Consider the following 19,643-nt stretch of genomic DNA (forward strand, 5'->3'; position numbering starts at 1 on the left):
CACCATCCTGCTATAGGGGATGCGAACATACTGAACCACACTTGACCCTTGAACAACACGGGTTTGAACCGCATAGGTCCGCTGATATGCAGATTTGTTTTCAATCCATGCATACTATGGTACTACACGATCTGAGACTGGTTGAATCTTTGGATGCGGAATCGTGAGTATGGAAGGCCAACTCTAGTTACACATGGATTTTCCACTGCGTAGAGGGTGGCCGCTCCCAAGCCCCACATTGTTCAAGGGTCAACTGTACTGCCAAACATATTGGTAACTAGGTGCTGCCCCAAGCTCGCCAAGCAGTCCCCCTCAGCACTGATGCCTTCCCTGACTCTCTCCTCATTCCCAGAAATTAAAGAGTTAACACCTGGCACAGCAGGAGGCCTCCAAGGACCTGGTCTTCCGAGGGCCCTTCTCATTGGTCCCTGCATACGATTACAGGTGGACAACTGAAGATGTGGAGCGTCACCCAGGACCATGATCCTGGCCCTCATTCTGTTGCCTCCACCCCTCGCCCTGGACCCAACCCCTCCGCCAGTCCAGCTGCCCTCTTCAGGTTGCCCTGCCTATCTCTCTGGCTCTGGGAGTCTGGAAGTACCAGTGACTCAGGGCCTCATAGCGGTAGGGTCCTGCATCCAGTCTCGTGGGTAAGAGTCTTGCTGGGCAAGGGGCTTCAAAAGAGAGTTGGAAGCAGAGATGGAACAGAGCTGCCCCACCCCAGCCAAAGACCTCAATGGGAAGGAAAGTCAGGAGGATCCCCTCTCTGGGTCTCAGCCAAGCGGGGGTGGCCACGGCCCTCCCACCTGAGCCTCAGCTTCCTCTGTCCCTCACACCCTTGCTGCCTCCACCCTACCAGAGCCTTCATCATCTGTAGATTTCTTTCACGATAATTTCATTTCATCCCTGACTCCAGAAAGATGGATCGGCCAGTGAGGTGACTGGGGAATCTGGGTTGGGCTCATAAATGTACGGCCCCGCTATGAAGCCCCCATGAAGTCCCCTGCACTTAGAGAGGGTGGATGGAGAGGAGTGAGTGTGCCTGGCTATCATCCATCTCTCCTTGCCACCCTCGCTGGGGGCAGGAGAGGGGGCGGCACATTCATGGGGAAGGGGGAATTTTTTAAAAATATTTTTCTAATTTTAATTATGCTTTCTTATTTGACCTACATGCTATTTATGATTGTATTGATTAATTTTAAATTCTTTTCTTTTTTTTTTAAACCCCACATTTGTTTATTTATTTATTTTTTTGGCTGTGTTGGGTCTTCGTTTCTGTGCGAGAGCTTTCTCCAGTTGCGGCGAGCGGGGGCCTCTCACTATCGCGGCCTCTCTTGTTGCGGAGCACAGGCTCCAGACGCGCAGGCTCAGTAACTGTGGCTCACGGACCTAGTTGCTCCGCGGCATGTGGGATCTTCCCAGACCAGGGCTCGAACCCATATCCCCTGCATTAGCAGGAAGATTCTCAACCACTGTGCCACCAGGGAAGCCCGGAAGGGGGAATTTCCCTGCCCTAGAACTATTGAGGGTTTTCTCTCCACATTTGTTCCACACAAGGCTGATTGTCACTTGGCTGGCAGGATGACCCACCTTCCCCTGCCCCTCACCAGCCCCCAGCCGCGAGGGGAGGCTGTCTCCTGATTGGGCACTGGAGCTGGCTGGGGGGAAAGGGGACAAGAAGCAGGGGCTGTGCCCTCTCCTTCCTCTCACTGGTCAGCAGGAGGCTTTGTGCTGGGCGGGAGTGGGAGGCTCGTGAAACAGCTAGCCCCATTTGGGAGGGAAAAGCTCACTCATACACACACATCTAACAAGCATACACACAGAGAGAGAATAGTAGCTCACCCACACTAACACCTGCTAGAGAAGAGATCCCAAATGCAATAGCAGAATCAAAGCCACATAAGAGAAAGGAGCACGGGATGCGGGATACCTGCTGTGCTGTGTTTCCTTGGGCCACTTACTCAACCTTTCTGAGCCTCACTTTGTTCAGCTGTAAGGATAACTATACGCCCTCAAAGGGTTGTGGTGAGGCTCAAATGAGATCATGTGTGAGAAGTGCCTGGCACATTAATGGAAGAATCATGATGACTACACACACACACACACACACACACACACACACACACACAAACACACACACACCCCTTCACTCTCCTTTCTGCATCTCCCCATAGCTTCACCTCTGACCTGCAGGAACTGCCCAGAATAGGGCCGCCCAGGGCCACATTCAGGTCTTCTTCCTTCACATCCCCCTACCACCCAGAGCAGACACTCACAGGGTGAGTGGTTTTCAGTCCTGGTAGAATCTTTGAATCACTGAGAAGCTCTTAAAAAATGACCGACGCCTGAACTATTACCATCCCACCCCCACCCCACAGACATTTTAATTTGTCAGGAATGAGGTTTGGGTCATTCTCAGTGTTAGGAACTCAAGCTTGGTAGCTAAAGAGGGCTGAGCCCCAGCTTGGGCCCCGCTGGCTCTGATCTGGGATGAATCACTCACTTCCCCTCTCCCAGCCTCCGTGTTCCTCAGCTGCCACCCAGGAGGGCTGCCGTGAGGATTGTGGTCTTTAGCACACGGTCTGGCCCTGGTAGCCTGGGAGCAAAGGGGACCCTCCTGGGAGCCAGCTGGCTCCCCACAGCTCCAGGTGGGACTGAGGTTTCTTGCTGTCCACCCTCACCCCGGCACATCCCTCCAGGCGCTGTTGGGCCCTCCTGCCTCTCCCCACATGAAACTCTAGCCCCCTGCCTTCCTCGAGGGCCGAAGGCTCAGCATTTCATGTCCCCCAGCCCCCAGCCCCCATAGTAACCCTTCCAGGGTCCAGGATGGCTCGGGCCTGCAATTAGATTCACTTGCTGTATTTGTTTCACCTCCGGATCCCCGGCTTCCCGGATGGGAGGGGGACGGGAGAGGCAGCTGGGTTCCTGATTTGATCCCAGCACTCCTGCCTAATTAGTATTCCAAGGAGAGCTGGCTCCACAGGCCCCAGGATTTGTTTGCCAGCCAGCCGGCCAGTTCCCTGTCTCCCCAGTTCAGAGTGAGTAATTCTGTCCCTCCCAGGCCCATTTAAAGGAGTGAATAATTAGTTACATTCAATTAGGCCTCTCGCTGCCACTGTGGCTCCTGCCTGCCTCACTTGAGGGGACAAGCTCACTAATGAGATGGCACATGTCTGACATGGGGCGGGGGGGGGAGTGGGTGTTAAACACCAGTGACCCCCAACCCCTCCACAGGGGGCCGAAGGCTTGGAGGGAATGGGGAGGGCCAGATGCTGGGGATGAAGGCAGGAGAGGAGGGGAGAGTGAAAGAGGAAGAGGAGGGGTGGGGGAGACGCCGTAGAAGCAGGAAGGGGCTCAAGAGGAAAAGAGAGAAGTCGCCTAGATGTCCATCAATATGGAGCCCTCACTTGAATCAAGGCTCCAGCTGGACAATGGAATCCTATGCAGCAATTAAAAAGCACGTTGTCGATCTATGTTTATTGGCATGAAGAGATGTCTGCCGTACACAGCTAAGCAAAGAAGGCTGCTTACAAAACAGTGTATGTAATAACAGCCCAAGCTGAAAAAATATTTTTGGCACAGAAAACAAGTCTGGAGGGACCTGTAGCTCTCGGTTGGGGGGTGGGGAGGACTTACAGGGGGACTGATTTTCCTGTGTGTTGCTTGGATTGGGGGCGCAGGGAGTGCAACGCACAGGTATGACTTTTGTGATTAGCCCAAACAATAGTACTTGTTCAAAAGAGAACCAGGGTGGGCTTTCCTGGTGTCGCAGTGGTTGGGAGTCCGCCTGCCGATGCAGGGGGCGCGGGTTCGTGCCCCGGTCCGGGAGGATCCCATATGCCGCGGAGCGGCTGGGCCCGTGAGCCATGGCCGCTGGGCCTGCGCGTCCGGAGCCTGTGCTCCGCAGCGGGAGAGGCCGCAGCGGTGAGAGGCCCGCGTACCAAAAAAAAAAAAAAAAAAAAGAGAGAGAGAACCAGGTGAGACGCGAGGGCTGGGAGAAGGGAAAGGAGGTGGTCGATGGGGGAGGGGCAGAGACTGCAGAGGGTGGGAGGGGGTCCTGGAGCGAGGAGGTGGCAGGGAACTAGGTGAGCGCCAAGGCCCAGCAGGATGTGCTAGTCAGCGGGAGACAGGCAGAGAGCCCCCAGGGACTGGGAGGGGGGACTGGAATAGAGAAGCAGGCCCCCCGCCAGCCGCGTCTGTCTGGGCGAAAGCTGCTCACTGATTTTACTGAGCAACACGAAGCCCCAGCAGCAACGCTGCACGTCCCAGAGGACATGCCCCCGCCATGAGCGTCCCCATCCCCCAGACTCCAGGACCACAGCATGGGTGCTTTTTCCTTTTTTTTCAAATTAAAACTGTATCTCCCCACCCCTGCCGGTGGGTTTGTAATTTTCTGTGCCAGAATCACGGGGGCAGAGAAATCCTTGGGGCAGTCTTTTTTTGTTTTTGTTTTTGTTTTTTTGCGGTACGCGGGCCTCTCACTGTTGTGGCCTCTCCCGTTGCGGAGCACAGGCTCCGGACGCGCAGGCTCAGTGGCCATGGCTCACGGGCCCAGCCGCTCCGCGGCATGTGGGATCTTCCCGGACCGGGGCACGAACCCGTGTCCCCTGCATCGGCAGGCGGACTCTCAACCACTGCGCCACCAGGGAAGACCCCAGTCTCTTTTAATTCCAACCCTCTGTGACATGCTTTCTTGGGTTCTCACAGAGTTGTTGCTTTTTCGTTTCTTTTTCTTTTTTTTTTTTATTTTTGAGATTGGTAGCATTTAAACATTGGGAGATTTCACATAGAAATCTGGATCCCCAGCAATACATAGCTCTCATCCCTGGAGGGCAACCATTAGGAGGAATCCATAGATGCTGCCCCACCAAAACGGGCAGAGCCTCGCCGCTTTGCCAGAGTCTGTGCCATCCTGACCCTGCCTGCCTCACTTTCCAGCTCCTGTGCTCTCCGCTGAGTTTACAACTGCTGTCCTAGAGGTTAGCTGCTCCTGCCCTGGGCTTTCGCTCTGCCTGGGCGGTCACACTGTCTTTTAACGGCCTGATAACATGTGCCTGGTTTTTTTACTCGCTGAGTGGGTAAGAAGCAAAGGTTTTTGGATCAACCTAGTTAGGTCCAAATCCCAGCTCTGATTCTTCCGACCGCCGCTGAGCCTGCGCGTCCGGAGCCTGTGCTCCGCAACGGGAGAGGCCACAACAGTGAGAGGCCCGCGTACCGCAAAAAAAAAAAAAAAAAAAAAAGAAGAAGAAGAAGAAGAAGGAAGCATTGGAGAGGAAGACCTGGGGAACGGATGAAGTTAGTAGAGATCGCAGGAGGCTCAAGCGGATGGATGGTGGAGGAAGGAAGTGAGAGTTGGCAAAAGCCAGACGCCAGGGTCTTCGGGCATTACTTTGGCGCCACCTTCTGGCTTTTGTGAGTCTTACACCCACCCATTCATCCACAGGCCCGAGCAGACACTACAGTGTGCTGATCGCCTTATTTTTAGAATTGGCAAGATCCTTAGAACTTGAATCCCAGCCCTTCATCACATCTGGGGGAAAAAAAGCTCAGAACCAGAGAGCAGCTTTCCCAAGGTCACACAGAAGGTTCCTGGCTGAGCTCCATTTAGAACCCAGAACTTGCTACAGGTGCCAGGAATAACAACCCCTTCTCTTTGTTGGGGATGCCAAGATATACAAAATTGTACCTTCTCATGCTTGACCTCTGCTGACTCTTGTGGGGGGGACTTCTCCAAAAGCAAACTCTGCAACAAGGAAAGAATGCAGCTAGTTTACTGGGGAGTTTAACCCAGGAAGCACCAGTGGGGTGGTGGAGAATGACACAGGGAAGGGAAGACAGCCATGAAGAGGGCATCTGTGGCTCGAGCCCTCTAGGGAACCTAGGAGACAGTATAGAACACACCTCAGATTTGTCCCTCCCAAGGGCAAGGAAGCCGGGTCATGTATCCTCCAACTTTCACTCCTATTTGGTTGAGAGCATTTGGGGCATTAGCTCTCCCAGGTACATCTTACCTGCCCTACACCTGCACCAAGCATGTTTTTAAAACCAAGGAGGGACTTCCCTTGTGGCACAGTGGTTAGGACTCCACGCTCCCAATGCAGGGGGCCCGGGTTCGATCCCTGGTCCGGGAACTGGATCCCACGTGCATGCCACAACTGGGAGTTCGCATGCCACGACTAAGGAGCCAGCAAGCTGCAACTAAGGAGCCCGCCTGCCGCAAGTAAGACCCAACGCAACCAAATAAATAAATAACATAAAACCAAGGAAAGCCCCGAGGTAAGCAATCCCAAGTGCTTGCAATCGGAAAGCGACTGCTTATCAAGAAATGTGAATGCCAAGGGTGGTCGTTCTCAAAGTGTGATCCCTGGACCAGCAGCATCACCTGGGAAACTTGTAGAAATGCACAGTCTTGGACTCCATCCCAGACCTACTGAATCAGAAACCCTGGAGGTGGGGGCCAGCAATCTGTCTTTTAACAAGTCTTATAGGTGGTTCTGATACATGCTCAAGATTGAGAACGAAGGACCTAGGAGAGGACGAAGGAAGCACCCATAGCGTCTGCCCGTTGTATTGTCTCCATTTGCCAGATGAGAAAACTGAGACGCTAAAAGGTGAAAGTGACCTATCCAAAGCCACACAGATAATAGGTGGCAGAGATGGGTCTTTTGTCTCTTTCCACCATACTGTCACGTACAGAAGTAACACTAGCATTTTAGACTCTAGGTAGGGGATAAAGGTGAGGTCCCAGAGCTCCCCTCCCCCCACTCCACACCACCACCACTTTGCTCTGCTTTCTAAAGCAGACGTCTCGTCCTGGTGCATCCAAATGGTTCTCTTCTGGGAAGCCTGCCAAGCCGGGTGCCCCTCCCTTGGTTCTCAGCTGCCCTCACCGCCTCCACTGGGGCAAGCCCTCTCCACGCTCACCCTCCAGGCGGTAGGACATGTTGGGAAATCCAAAGCAGCTTCTCACGAAGGCGGGGTTGGAGTGAGATCCCTGGGGTAAAGCAGGCTGGCCTCATCCTCACCAGGAACCTCTGTGCTGGGGCTTTGCAATCCTCTTCCTTCCCCTTCTTGCCCTACAACCTTCCCCTCTCCCCTCCCCTGCCCTCCCCTCTGTTCCCACTCCATCTGCTGCTCCTCCTGGCTAGGCTCCCCCTCAGTTGGCACAGCAGGAAAAGAGAACAGGACGGTTTATTTTTATCCTAAGATACTGCTTAGGGGGAAGGGGGCACCATCTGACCGAGAAGCAGCAGCTCCTGTAGCAGTTGGGGGGTCAAAAGGAGATAGAAGCCCAGGAGCTCCCTGGGAAGGGGCTACAGATGCGGGCTCCAGAGAGCAGGTGGGGCTGGGAGAAGCAGCGTAGGACTAGGAGTGGGGAGCTCTGAGGGGCACCACTCGGAACGGCTGTGTGACCATAGATAAATTACTTCACCTCTCTGGGCCTCCATTTCCACCTCTGTTAAAGAGGGAGGGAGGAAAGGAGGGATGCTGGCCCCGCCTGCCCGGAAGGCTACTGTTGTGAATGTGAATCAAATGGGGAAATCCCTTTGCAAACATGATGCCAAACGTGAGTGCCTGTGGAAACCACCTTAGAAGGTCAGCAGCCTGGGGGACGTCCTTATTTATCCTCAGAAAGTGCCCTCATTCCGTGAGCCTGACAGCATGTGAAGCAGCTCATGTCACCCAGCATGTCCGCCCCCTTTTTTCTTTTTACATGTTTGATGACTTTTTAATTATATAAGCCGTCTGTGAATTCACTCTCCTTTTGGGGAAAAAACCGAAGCATTATGGGAGAGTTAAATCTTTCTTTAACCAACCCTCCCCCGGACCCTTCTTCCCCAACCAAGACATTGCAATTCTTTGAGCTGTGCATGTTCTGTGTGTCCTTCCAGAACCCCCCCGTCATACCGACATATATAACATATACTATGTTTATACACATATCTGTAGAAGATATATTGTTTTGGGTTACTTGCTTTAAAAAAAGTTTCCATGCCCACCATTCTACAACCTGCTTTTGTTTTTTCCCCCATGACAGTGTTTTCAAGATCCTGTTGCATAAATATATTAGTTTTATTTAGCCAGTCCCCTGTTGATGGACAGTTAAGCAGCTTCCAGTTGCTCACTGTCACAAACAGTGCTGTGATGTGTATCCATGCATATGCCTCCTGGGCTCACAGAAGCCACCGCGTTACATCTGTCGGTACCGAACCGCTGGGTTGGAAGGTTTGGTGGATACCATTGTATGGCCTCCCCAAAGTTTTGTAACCATCTTTGAAATCAAGTTGGGAGATTGAATGGGCTCCAGGGCTGGGGTGAAAGGCTCCCCGAGGTGAACTGTTTCTAGACTGCAGGGGTGCAGGCAGAGGGGGGCTGTTGCCCTCACCAGCAGCAGCCCTAGGCTCTCCAGCCACGTGCCCACATGCCGGTGCCACCACGCTCCTGGGCACACACAGCCTCACTCTCGCTCCTGCACGGAGATGCGGCTCTCTTTGCCATCCTCCTGGGCGACCGGCTGACACCAGTGTAAGGTCTCCTGCACTGGAGGGGTGGAGTGGGGGCCGAGAAAATCCTCTGGATCAATCGTCTCCACAGGATCCTGCCTTTCAGCCTTAGGGTGCAGGGCCTGGGGAGACAAGGCTTGGGGTTACCCCTAGCATCTGAGCCCTTCCTTAGAAGCGATTCCACTCCTCACCCCTTCCCCCTTTCCCAAACAGAAGGTCAGTGCTCATTCCATGGGTGCGTCCTGCCCCCTGCTGGCCACACCGAGGGTGTCAAGAAGCTTTCGCCGTAGGAGCCAGTGGGGTTAAGGAAATGTCCCTCCATCACCCACCCATGGATCCCACACCAAGGCCCCAAAGATGCGGTTCCCCCGCATATCCAATGCCAGGAAAGAAGAGCAAATGTAGACTTTGCCAGTGGTGCTGGGGCAGCTCTGTGGGAAGGCGAGCTCAGGAGATGAAAAAGGCTGGGGCTGAGGGAGAGACGGGGAAGAGCCCTGGAGCACAGGGGAGGGGGCGAGGGAACAGACCTTGAATCAATTTTTCTGCCATATAGGCAACAAAGAATCAGTCTTTCTTTCCAGTCTGACAAAACTGAGCCGGTTCCCCAGGGTGACCTACCTTAGTCTCCTGCTTCTTGGCCATCTTTCCTAGAGAGAGAGAAAAACATATAGGATGGGGAGTCACTGAGGCCAGATCAGGAAACAGGTGACCCGTCAACTGCACCTTCTGCTGCCTCTTCCCCCATCACCTCCCCACCTGGGGACTCACTGATACAGGTAGATACCAACAGGACAGTGAACAGGATCACCATCGTGATGGGGATCACCACCAGGGCTCTCATCCGATTCTGGAAACCTGGAGAGATCAAGACTTCAGTGACGGCTCCCCACCGCCCTTCCCAAAGCTGCTGCACCTTGCTGGACTTCAATGTCTAAACTCATCCATATCAGAAGTTTCAAACAGGTGGTGGCCCCTGGTAAAATGTGGCCAGCAGATGTCTTTAGTGTGACTGGCACATTTTTTTTTCTTTTTTGTAATATTTGCCAACATTTTTAAATTGGGAGATTGTATATTTAAAATCTGGATATCTGATTTCTCTTGCAAATTTGGAAGATCCAGCCCTAGTGGGCCAGCAGCCCACATGGCACCCATTGGCCAGAACTGAGTGGTGATAGTTGTCTCTACCGGCTCACTACACTCCCACCCCTCCCTACTCTTTGCTCAATACCAAGGCCCAGCATCATTTATGTCTGTAACATTGACTTTGTTATAGAAGAATGGAAGAGAAGGGAAAGTATTTCTTGTGCCTAAGTCTCTATTCTAAATGGGAAAATGAAAAAAAGACCAAGAGACAGGGTAAGGACTAGGGTAAGGCAAGTGAAGCACTGCCTCAGGACAAAATTTAAGGGGACACCAAAAAAACTCAATAATTGGGACTTCCCTGGTGGTCCAGTGGTTAAGACTCTGCACTCCCAATGCAGGGGGCCTGAGTTCCATCCCTGGTCAGGGAACTAAGATCCCACATGCCACAACTAAGAGCCTGCATGCCAACCTACATGCCGCAACTAAAAGACCCCACATGCCATAACTAAAGGTCCCAGATGCTGCAACTAAAGATCCTGTGTGCCATAACACAGGATCCAGTGCAGCCAAATAAATACATAAATATTTTCTTAAAAAACTCAGTAAGCAAGATAAGTCATATTTTAATGTCATGTTTTAAAAAATCATATCAGCAAAGTCTGGCCCACAGGCCAGCTGCCTGTTTTTTTAAATAAAGTTTTATTGGAACCAGGGATGGGATTAGGGTGAGGCAAGTGAGACAAGGTTGTACAAATACAGGGTTGGATCCTGTCTTTATTTAAAATGTTGCTGTTCTGTTCGTTATGGATTTTTTGCATTAATTTTGATTTTTTTTATATTGCGTCAAATAGTTATCTTGATTACGGCATTTTTCTGGCACTCCCTTAAATACTGTGCCCAAGGCAAGTGCCTCCCTCTCCTCACTCTAGTCCCGGCCCTGCCAAGAGGAAAGTGAATTTTAAGAAAAAGAAAAGAGTGTATTTTTCTTACCCCTGACTCTTTTTACTCATTAACATGATCCTGCCTAATCCCTGTAGTTATGTGAGTCTGTGACCTGTGCTGTATGCCAACCTCCTCATTCTAAAATCAAATCTGAGGCCCTGAGGGAGTTCCCTGGTGGCCTATAGGTTAGGATTCTGGGCTTTCACTGCTGTGGCCTGGGTTTGATCCCTGGTCAGGGAATTAAGATCCTGCAAGCCGCATGGTGCAGCCAAAAAAAAAACCTACAGCCCTGAGAGGAAACAGAGTCACACCATGCTGGTCCTCAACGTGCAGGGTAGCAGAATAGCACTGAGGGAGCACCTCCAAAGTGCCAGAACCCATGCCAGGTACTTACACCACCCTATCAAGGGAGGTGGTAGTATCCCATTTCACAGATGAAGAAACTGAGGCTTGGGGTGCGGGGGGAGCAACTTGCCCAGGCTCCACAGATAAGTGGCAGAGCTGGTTGCCACAATTCCAAACTGCTCCTCCTCTTGCTTTACCTCCCCTCCCTCTTTCCCCACTGGTGCTTCCAGATGCCCCGGTCTTCCCCTCAGCTCCCCACCTTCCTAGCCTGCTGCCGGGGCCCGTTCTCCAGGACTCACCACAGACAACATTTGTCTTGTTAGTCCCTGCATGTTGTTCCACCAGGCCTTTGCTCTCGCAGCTGTGTACAGACACGTGTACACACACACACACACACACAAAGAAAGAGACATTAAGTTTCCCCAACCATGCAATTTCCAACCCCAGAGGGAGACAGCCAACAACCAACAAGTCCAGGTTCACTGAGCACATATTATGTGCACCCTCCTGGGCTGGTTATTATGGGGATGACACAGACGCTGTTCTTACGGAACTCGTGCATGCAGAGGAAAGATGATGGTATATCTTGAAGGAGTAAGGACAGTCTCTGATGAGGGCCAAGCTTTGTGATACAGGCTCACGTGAACAGGGGATTGTTCAGAGAAGAGGAGACAGAATCCACAATGGCTGGAATGGAGGGATGATGGGGGCTTCTCAAGCTCGGCACTACTGACATTTGGGGGCCACATAATCCTTCTTCTGTGCTGGGACCTGTCCTGTACATTGTAGGATGTTTAGCAGCTTCCCTGGCCTCTCCCCACGAGATGCTAGTAGCCTTCTCCTCCCCAGTTGTGACAACCAAAATGTCTCCAGATATTGTCAAATGTCCCCTGGGGGAGAAAACTGCTCAGCTGAGAATCTCTGGTTTGAGGGTCATCCAGAAAGACTTCCCTGGGGAAGTCAGAGCTGAGTGGGCCCTTGAGGGATGTAAAATTTAGAGCATCAGTATATTCTCTTTAAGCAGGACAACATGGTATGAGGGATTAGGTGGGTGACGAACCAGATGGTATAAGGAAACTCTGGAAAATTGGGTCTTTAGAACCAGATCACTGATAATCAGCCATGAAGGTTTCAACTGGATTCACCTAGTGGGTCATGTCAGCATCCAACCAGATGACTTAAATTGTGAGAGGGCTTAGTTGGCCAGAGAGCTCCCAGGAGGAGAAATGACAGAAAAATGGCCAGCCAGGAGGCCACTGACAGAGTCCAAACATGAGATGACGAAGACTGGGCCAAAGTGGTCCCAGGAGGAATGGAAAGGGATGGACAGAGAAGGACATTGCAAAGGAAAAAACATCTAAAGCTGGAAAAAGAGAGAGAAGCTTCGAAGAAAGCACATACACAAGAAGAGTGCTTAAGGGTTTTCGAAGCACGTTACATGTCTTTTCCTCAAACCTTGTAAAATGAAGGTCATTCCTATTTTCTGAATGAGGACACTGAGGCTCAGATGAGGGTCACACTTCCACACCTTCTAAGCTGAGTGAGTTTGGAACACAGTGCTCTGGTTCTATGACATAAAGGAGCCTCCCTTTCTCGTTGAACATTTATCAGTAAAGATTTATTGAGCACCTACTATGCATCAGGCACTGTTCTAGGCATAAGGGATGCATCTGTGGAATAAAAAACGTCAAGTCTCTATAGTTAAGGAGTTTACCATCTACTGGAGAAAGGCAGACAGTAAACAAATAACAAAGTATATGTGGGATGCTACTATTTGTGTGAAAAATATGTCTGCATGTGTGTGCATTTATTTGTTTGTGCATAGACTCTCTAGAAGGACACACATGGTCCAGTGGCTGCTGGATGGTTGAGGGTGAAAGGGAAGCGTATCACTAGAGGCCCTTTTGTGCCTTCTGTCCTCACGCCTGTCTTACTCGTTTTTTCAAATTAAATGTAAAAGGCTAATCAGGCGTGTGTTTAAGGTATTCCGGGCAGAAGAGGATGATGCAAGAGAACGAACAGTGTGTTGAGAGGACTGCAAGCAGCCTGATGTGGGAAGAGGTCAGGAAATGGAGCTAGAAGGTCGGAGGCCATGCACAGGAGTCAGGGTTTTATCCCAAAGGCACAGAGAGCCATGAAGCATTTTAAACAGGGAGAGCCGTGATCTAAAATGAATGGTGGAAAGTTTACTTCGCCAAAGGGATGGAGAACTAGCTGAAGGGGAGAGAGTACAGGCAGGGAAGCTGGTGAGGAGGCTAAAGCATCATCTAGACCACAGTGATGAAGCCCAAGCTAACGCGGTGACGGTGCGGATAAGTGAAAAGGAGGAGGAGTCCCAAAACATCTGGAAGGTCAGATGGACAGGACCTGGTGACTGATTCGGGGATGGGGGTAAGGGGAACCCTGGAACGGGTGCCCAGAGGCATGCTTGCGCCTTTCATAGTGGGTGTGGGGAGCAGGCAGGTGCCTGGGGGTTGTCTGCATGGAGGTATACCCTCGGCAGTCAGATATGACAGTCTGGGACCCAGGAGACAAATCTGAACAGGAGATGTTGACTGGGAACCATCCAAGGGCAATGGTAGCTGAAGCCAAGTGTGTGGGTGAGATAGATGGTCCAGGGGAGGCGGGCAAAGTGATGGGAGAGTAGAATAAAGGCCTAGAAAACCAGTTAAGGAGGACGAAGGAGAAGCAGAGGAGGGGTACAAGGAATGGAAGAGAGGCGTCACGGTGCCCCCAAGAAGGGAGGGCTTCACCAAAGATCAGAGATCAGTGGTATCTATTACCACCAAGAGAGAGAAGGCAAGAAATGCTGAAAAGTGTCTGTCTAGTTGGCCACGAGGTCACTCTAGAAGTTCTACAGGTGTACGAGTGTGTGTGGACATGGGGAGCAGGGGCTCAAGGACAGGTAGCTGGAGAGAATGGAAGCAGGTCCCATGCCCCTCTTGGGGCAGGAAACACAAGGGATGAGTCCTTATACCTTGTCCAAGGGTGACATTTTTCAAAAGCAGATGACACACTGGAGAAGAAGCCGACCGAGCAGGGTTCACAGATGGTATCAGAAACCCCTGTAGCTGGGAGGGTGGAGGAGGAGTTAATCATCACAGCGGACCACCTGTCTGGCTCTCAAGGGAACTGGCAGGCAGGCAGGACTGGAAAAGCATCCTGCTTTAAGCACTTCTTCCCCCAGCATATACCTTGCCCCGCTGCAGGCAGGCCCCAGGAAGACTTCTCCCACTGCCCTCTCAAGGCAGATCCCCGTGGCAGGAGGCAGGAGGCAAAGTTTCTATTTCCCACCTGCTCTGGTGGAGATATCAATGCAGGTTGGTCCCTCCCCACCAGGGCTGAGTGCCCCCTGCCCAGCCCCTCTCCTTTGGCCTTCACCCCATCTCTCCTGCCTCTAGAGCTGATTCCCAGACAGACCACTTACCGATCTGCTTGACCCCGAAGCCAGGGAGACACAAGCTGTGCGGGGTACAACTTTCGCAGGTGTGAATGGTACAGTGTTGGCCTTCAACACATGTGCAAATGGTGTCTGTTTCTGAGGTGCCCTCCCTCTGGATCTGGAGCCCTAGGTCTGTGCAGGGATGGGCAGGAAGGATGGGAACCCCTTACTGGCCATGCTTGGGGGGCCCCAGAACCCCTTACTGGCCATGCTTGGGGGGCCCCAATCCTCATACTTCCTTTTCTTTTTCTCTTAGACCCTCTTCCAAGTAGGGATGGCAATCAAATTAAGTAACAACCAAGACAACCCAGACTCTAACCAATCAGAACAGACCCTCGCTATAAAAAAAAAACAAAAAAACAAAAAAAACAGAACGGCTGTGCTGTCAGGAATGAGCTGGAATATCAGCCCAGCTCCCAAGTGCCCCTTCCCCAGCAGCCCACGCACTGGGGTTGCAGTATCTGTGCTGGTGACAGTATTTCTCTCTGTTGCGTGTGGCTAGGAATTCGCCTTTACTGCAGGGAAGGCATTCTGTGTCGGTGACCTCTGTGCAGTCGTTCACCAATTTCTGTCCTGGAAAACATCAGGAAATGAGGTAGCTCCAGCTAACTCAATGAGTCAGACACTGAATTGAAAACTGATGAGGCTGGGTTTTAGGGAGGGAGTTTCAAAGATGACAGTCTCAGACTCTTCCAACTTTCATAGTCTGGTAAAGGACATAGAAGAGATAGGAACCCTAGTTCTGGGTAGGCAGAGAGGGACCCCAGAACATCCTGGGGCAGGGATGGAAAACGCCAGGGGTCAAGACACAAGTTTATAATTGACACAGGGGATCTGTATCTGCCAGCAAACCAAGAGGGGTCCCACTATGGGGCTAAAGGGTTAGCATCTCACCTGGTGCGCACAAATTACAGCACCGACTGTTTGTTAGGTATTGGTTTTCTCCGCATGAAGTGGGTAGTTCTGGGTGGACCTAAAAACAAAATTGGGCAATTTGAAGGGATCTTGAAATCTCCCATATAGCCTTGGCAGACAGGTGCAAATCAGCCAGGACAGAGGTTAGAACTGAAGTGGAAGTCCAAAGCAGAAAAACAGGGCCTGCATATTATTTGTTGTGTTTGTTTTTAACTAAACTGCCAACTGGTATGACTACAAAGGCACCCAGAGAATCATTCTGGTATTTTACAAAGTTATTGCGCTGGAAACTCACAATATTCACTGAACTAAACAGATCTTCCTTTTGGCTTGACTCCTGAGTCTTTCCTCTACCCAAAAACCCAAAAGCACATGAGGACTCCAGTATCTCCCCTGGAGTCCTGAAGCTGGCTGACTCCAGCTGGTCCTAGTCCCGACTGGGGCTATATTTAGCACCTGGCCTCTTCCTTCTATACTTTTGCTCCCCACCCTCTTCCCCTCTCCAAGCCTCATCATGTTTTCTCCCTCCAACCCCTCATCATCTGATCATCCAACCCCTCCCTCATGAAATGCAAGGATGGAGAAGCCAGAAGAATAAAATCCAACTCTTTTACTTTACACATGGTGAGACTGAGGACCAGAAAAGCTGGGTCACTTGCCCAAGGTCACACAGTGATAGAATCCAAATGAGAACTCAGGTTTCAATACTCCCTCTCTCCAACAACTTGAGTCTCATCTACACTATTTTCACTACATCCAGGTACCACCCAAGCTATTCATTACTTCTTGTTCATTTAAATACATTTTTTTCAATGTAAACCTCACATCATTGCCATGAGAGAAAAACCAGTATCACTTCTCATAGATAAAAGGCAACCCTAAAAATAAATTCAACAGAAACAAAACGATGTTATCAAACCCCAGCTGATTGCTTTGCTTGCTGACAGCCCTCTACCTCAGGCCTGCTCTTGATTTTTGTTTAAAAAGGAGGATTAGCAGGCATTTGAGAGGTATTAACTATATTCTAGCTCCAGCGACTTCCTTCTTGAAAAAATGAAAAGGATTTTAAACAGAACTGTAAAGTGAATCTATGTTGTTAATTCTATATCCTTGTCCTCCCTAAAATCATCCCACACTTTGGGAACAACCTGTGAAAAGAACACAGCTTTAGGGGTCAAATAGCTTAAGGCTCCAATCTTGACTTTGTAACACTTAACTAGTTATTTTGCCTCTCTTAGCCTCAGTTTCTACATCTCTAAAATGGGAGTAATAATACCTGCCCCACAGATTGGGTTGTGAAGATGAGAAAGAATAGATGTACATGGCCTGGCATAGTATCTGGAACATAGTAGGTGCTCATTGAATGGCAGCTTTAATTATCATACATATATGAGTATCTGCTTGGATGCCTAGCAAGCTGGCTAACTGGCTGGCTTCCAGGATCCTGCCTAATTGGTGGCTCTCATTCAGCCTGGGTGGGCAAATTACTTACAAAAGTGTATCTGACCCCAAATGGGGAAGGAAATAGCAAAGGCTTCTGCTCCTACCATCATATCACAACACACTATCCCATGAATGTTCTCCCCGCAAGCCTATGGACTTTCCCACCACACTCCCAGAGCAATGAAAGTCCTTTACGCCATTTTCAAACACACAAGAAATACAGCTCCTCCTCTGTAAATCTGTCAATCCCCAGTTCCCACTTCACAGCTTCGATCCTTCTGACACAAAGGAGCTTAGGACCAAGGCTTGGAGACTCTCACCATCTGAGAGGCAGGCTCAGGAATCAGGCAGATGTAGATTTATATGCAGGTTCCACCTAGCTATGAGGATTGGGGCAAGACATTTTCTCTCTCTGAGCCTCAGTTTGCTCACCTGTATAATGCGGCGTTTGAAAGAAATCAGACCTAGAGTGCATGTAAAGCTTCCTGACCCACAGGAAGCTCTCAACAAATAGCCCCAGTTACTGTTGTCACAGCCTAGGCTCCACCTGGAGCTAAAACTGGGAGTTTGTTCTTGAGAAACCAAGACCACCCTTCACCCTACCTCCCCTGGCTTTTCCTCCACTCCTCCTCCAAGAGCCCTCTTCCTGCCTCCTTTCTCCTTAAGAGCCATTACTTAGAGTGAAAATGAAAGCTCTGGGACCAAAGCAGCTTCCCCATGGAAGCTCTTCCCTTGCCGCCAACCCCCACTTCATGGGTCACTCCTGCCCTGCCTTCATGCCAGAAACTACAGCCCTTGAAAGTTAGGGGGAGACCAGGGGGGTTGGGATGAGAGTGTCGTGTACTTGGGGGATTCCCAGCCTCCAGAATGAGGAACTACAAAAATACACTTAAACTAAAAGCACGTCAAGTGTGGAACTCTGAAAATCCCGGAGATGTGCTTGGTTGGGCATATCTGAGCCGCTCTCGTGCCTAGAGAAACCCCTGCTGGTCTCCTAGCCCTTTCATGGTCCCATGAACTGTTCAGCTCCCCTGAGAGTCCCCTATGTCGTCTTAAATTCAGGAGGCAGAGACACAGCCTTGGGTATTCCTCCTAACTTGGATCACCCAGGATTTGCGGCTGGTGGTGGGAGTGTTCCAAGCTCCTTGCCTTCTCAAAGAAGCACCTGGGCCTCTACACTCATCCCTCGTTCCCACAAGATGCCCTGGAAGAAGGCAGCCCCAGCTGGCAAGGAGATGATAACCACCCACAGAGGCTGGCGTCTGTCCACAATGGGAAAGAGAAGGGAAACTAGCCAGACCCGCCCCTTCTCTTGGCTGGCCTCCCTTCCCGCTTCTGAAACCCCTCACCATCTCTTTGGGGCCAGCCTCTGAGGCAGACCTGGACTCCAGTCTTTTGACCAGATAAAGGCGTCAGGTTCCCCAAATCCCAACCCCATCTGCGCTGGCTAGGCACATTTCCTGCAGCGACCCCACTATGCGCCCTCTGAGGGCTACCTGGGACCCCAACCTGGGAGGAGAGAGAGGCAGCCCACCTCATTCAGCCCGGACCCGGGGTACCTTACCCAGCTTCCACCCACCCTCCTGTCCCCCCAAAATCAGCTTGGAAGGTCCCTTCTTTTCCCATTCCCTACTCTCTAATCTCAAATTCCCGCCTCTCGTCGGAACAGAAACTCAACTTACGGCGGTCAAAAAGCAGCCCCAGAGGAGACACTGCAGAGGCAGACGAACCATGGCGAGGTGAGAACCAGGCGGCGGGAGGAGAAAGCGCCAGGACCCGGCCTCTTCCACTTCCACTGTCCCAGCCCATGGACCCTCCCAGGAAAGGGGCGGGGTCTTAGGGGACAAATCGCGACCAGCCTCGCTGACGGGGGCGGAGCTCCAGGCGAGTCACCGCTCTGGGATTTCCCTCAGGACAGTCCCGGGTAGTCTAATTCCCCAAGGAGTTTAGGGACGCGCCTTGGGCGGGGGAGTGGGGGTGGGGGAACCGGGAGGCGTGGTTCCAAGGAGAGCCCTTCTTGAGACTCCTCCCCCCCTGGGGCTACAAAGGCAGAGCTGAATTGGCCTAGGAGGCAGCCCGCTTCCTGGGGGTGGGGAGGACGCGAAGTGGGTGAAGAGAGATCCCTATGGGTGTTGGGAAGACTCCCCCCACCCCGTTCTTCCCCGCCGCCTCCGGCAATGCTGGCAGAAACGAAAGCGTCCCACACCGCGATGGAGAGGCCTGAGGAAGTTCCCAGAAAACGGAAAGGTCACAGCTGAGTGGTGGGAGGAGGGCTGGGGAGGCCTTTCATGGAAAAGAGTTTCTCACCGTACAGTTTCGCTCTCTTTCAAAGGAAATTCCCTCGCGTGGGCGCAGCGTCCCTGCCTCCCCATCCATCCATCCATCCATCCATCCATCCATCCATCCATCCATGCAGTCCCCACCAGATTGTATTCCATCCCAGTTCCCATCCACCGCCTGAAGACAGGCACTTAGAGTAGATCAGCCCAGCCTTTCGTGGGATCGTAGGACCCCCTGAGAATCTTAGGACACTGGAGACCCCCTAGTTCTGCAGAAACACACACACCCTTGTACCTATTATTTCCCCAGTTCAAACCCTCCTAGCTGTTTTTGAACCAGTGTTAACACTCTCTGCTCTGCAGCAGGAAGCACCTGGGTTCTGGCCTAGGCTCTGCTTCTGATGGGCTGAGTTTCCTTGAGCCTTAGTTTTCTTCAATGAAACCTGAGGAGTTTGAACTAGACAGTGGTTGGGGTGATGCCCCTCCAAGCTCTGAATTTCTGGACTGGGCCAAAAGGCCAAACTGCACAGATCAGGGAGGATGGGAGAGGAGAGGGCTGCTAACCCCTTTCTCCTGGCTTCTGCTGCAAAGGGCACATTTGCAGACCTGCAGATTCTACCTCCGGAATCCATCGCCTCTTTTCTATCCCCCCTGCCACTACCCTAATTCAGAGGCTCAGCATCTTTCACC

At 51.6% G+C, this 19,643-nt stretch overlaps 1 protein-coding gene across 3 annotated transcripts; it reads right to left on the reverse strand.

Moving 5' to 3' along the window:
* Window positions 1-8,019: 8,019 nt before the first annotated feature.
* On the reverse strand, window positions 8,020-18,466 carry CD40 (CD40 molecule). Of its 3 annotated transcripts, none has more exons than XM_081256175.1 (9): window positions 18,357-18,466; window positions 15,211-15,289; window positions 14,764-14,889; window positions 14,302-14,448; window positions 13,852-13,945; window positions 11,174-11,235; window positions 9,261-9,359; window positions 9,123-9,151; window positions 8,026-8,626 (listed from the first exon to the last, which is right to left on the reverse strand). In XM_081256175.1, the coding sequence occupies exons 1-9, from the start codon at window positions 18,405-18,407 to the stop codon at window positions 8,459-8,461; spliced, it is 855 nt and encodes a 284-aa protein (XP_081112301.1). In that variant the 5' UTR covers window positions 18,408-18,466; the 3' UTR covers window positions 8,026-8,458. The 3 variants fall into 3 exon arrangements, with proteins under 3 accessions (XP_081112303.1, XP_081112301.1, XP_081112302.1); XM_081256176.1 differs by having other exon boundaries at window positions 8,028-8,626; window positions 9,273-9,359; XM_081256177.1 differs by lacking the exon at window positions 14,302-14,448 and having other exon boundaries at window positions 8,020-8,626.
* Window positions 18,467-19,643: the final 1,177 nt, after the last annotated feature.

This window comes from Mesoplodon bidens (assembly GCF_964165515.1).
Source record: "Mesoplodon bidens genome assembly, chromosome: 15".
NCBI classification, from domain to species: Eukaryota; Metazoa; Chordata; class Mammalia; order Artiodactyla; family Ziphiidae; genus Mesoplodon; species Mesoplodon bidens.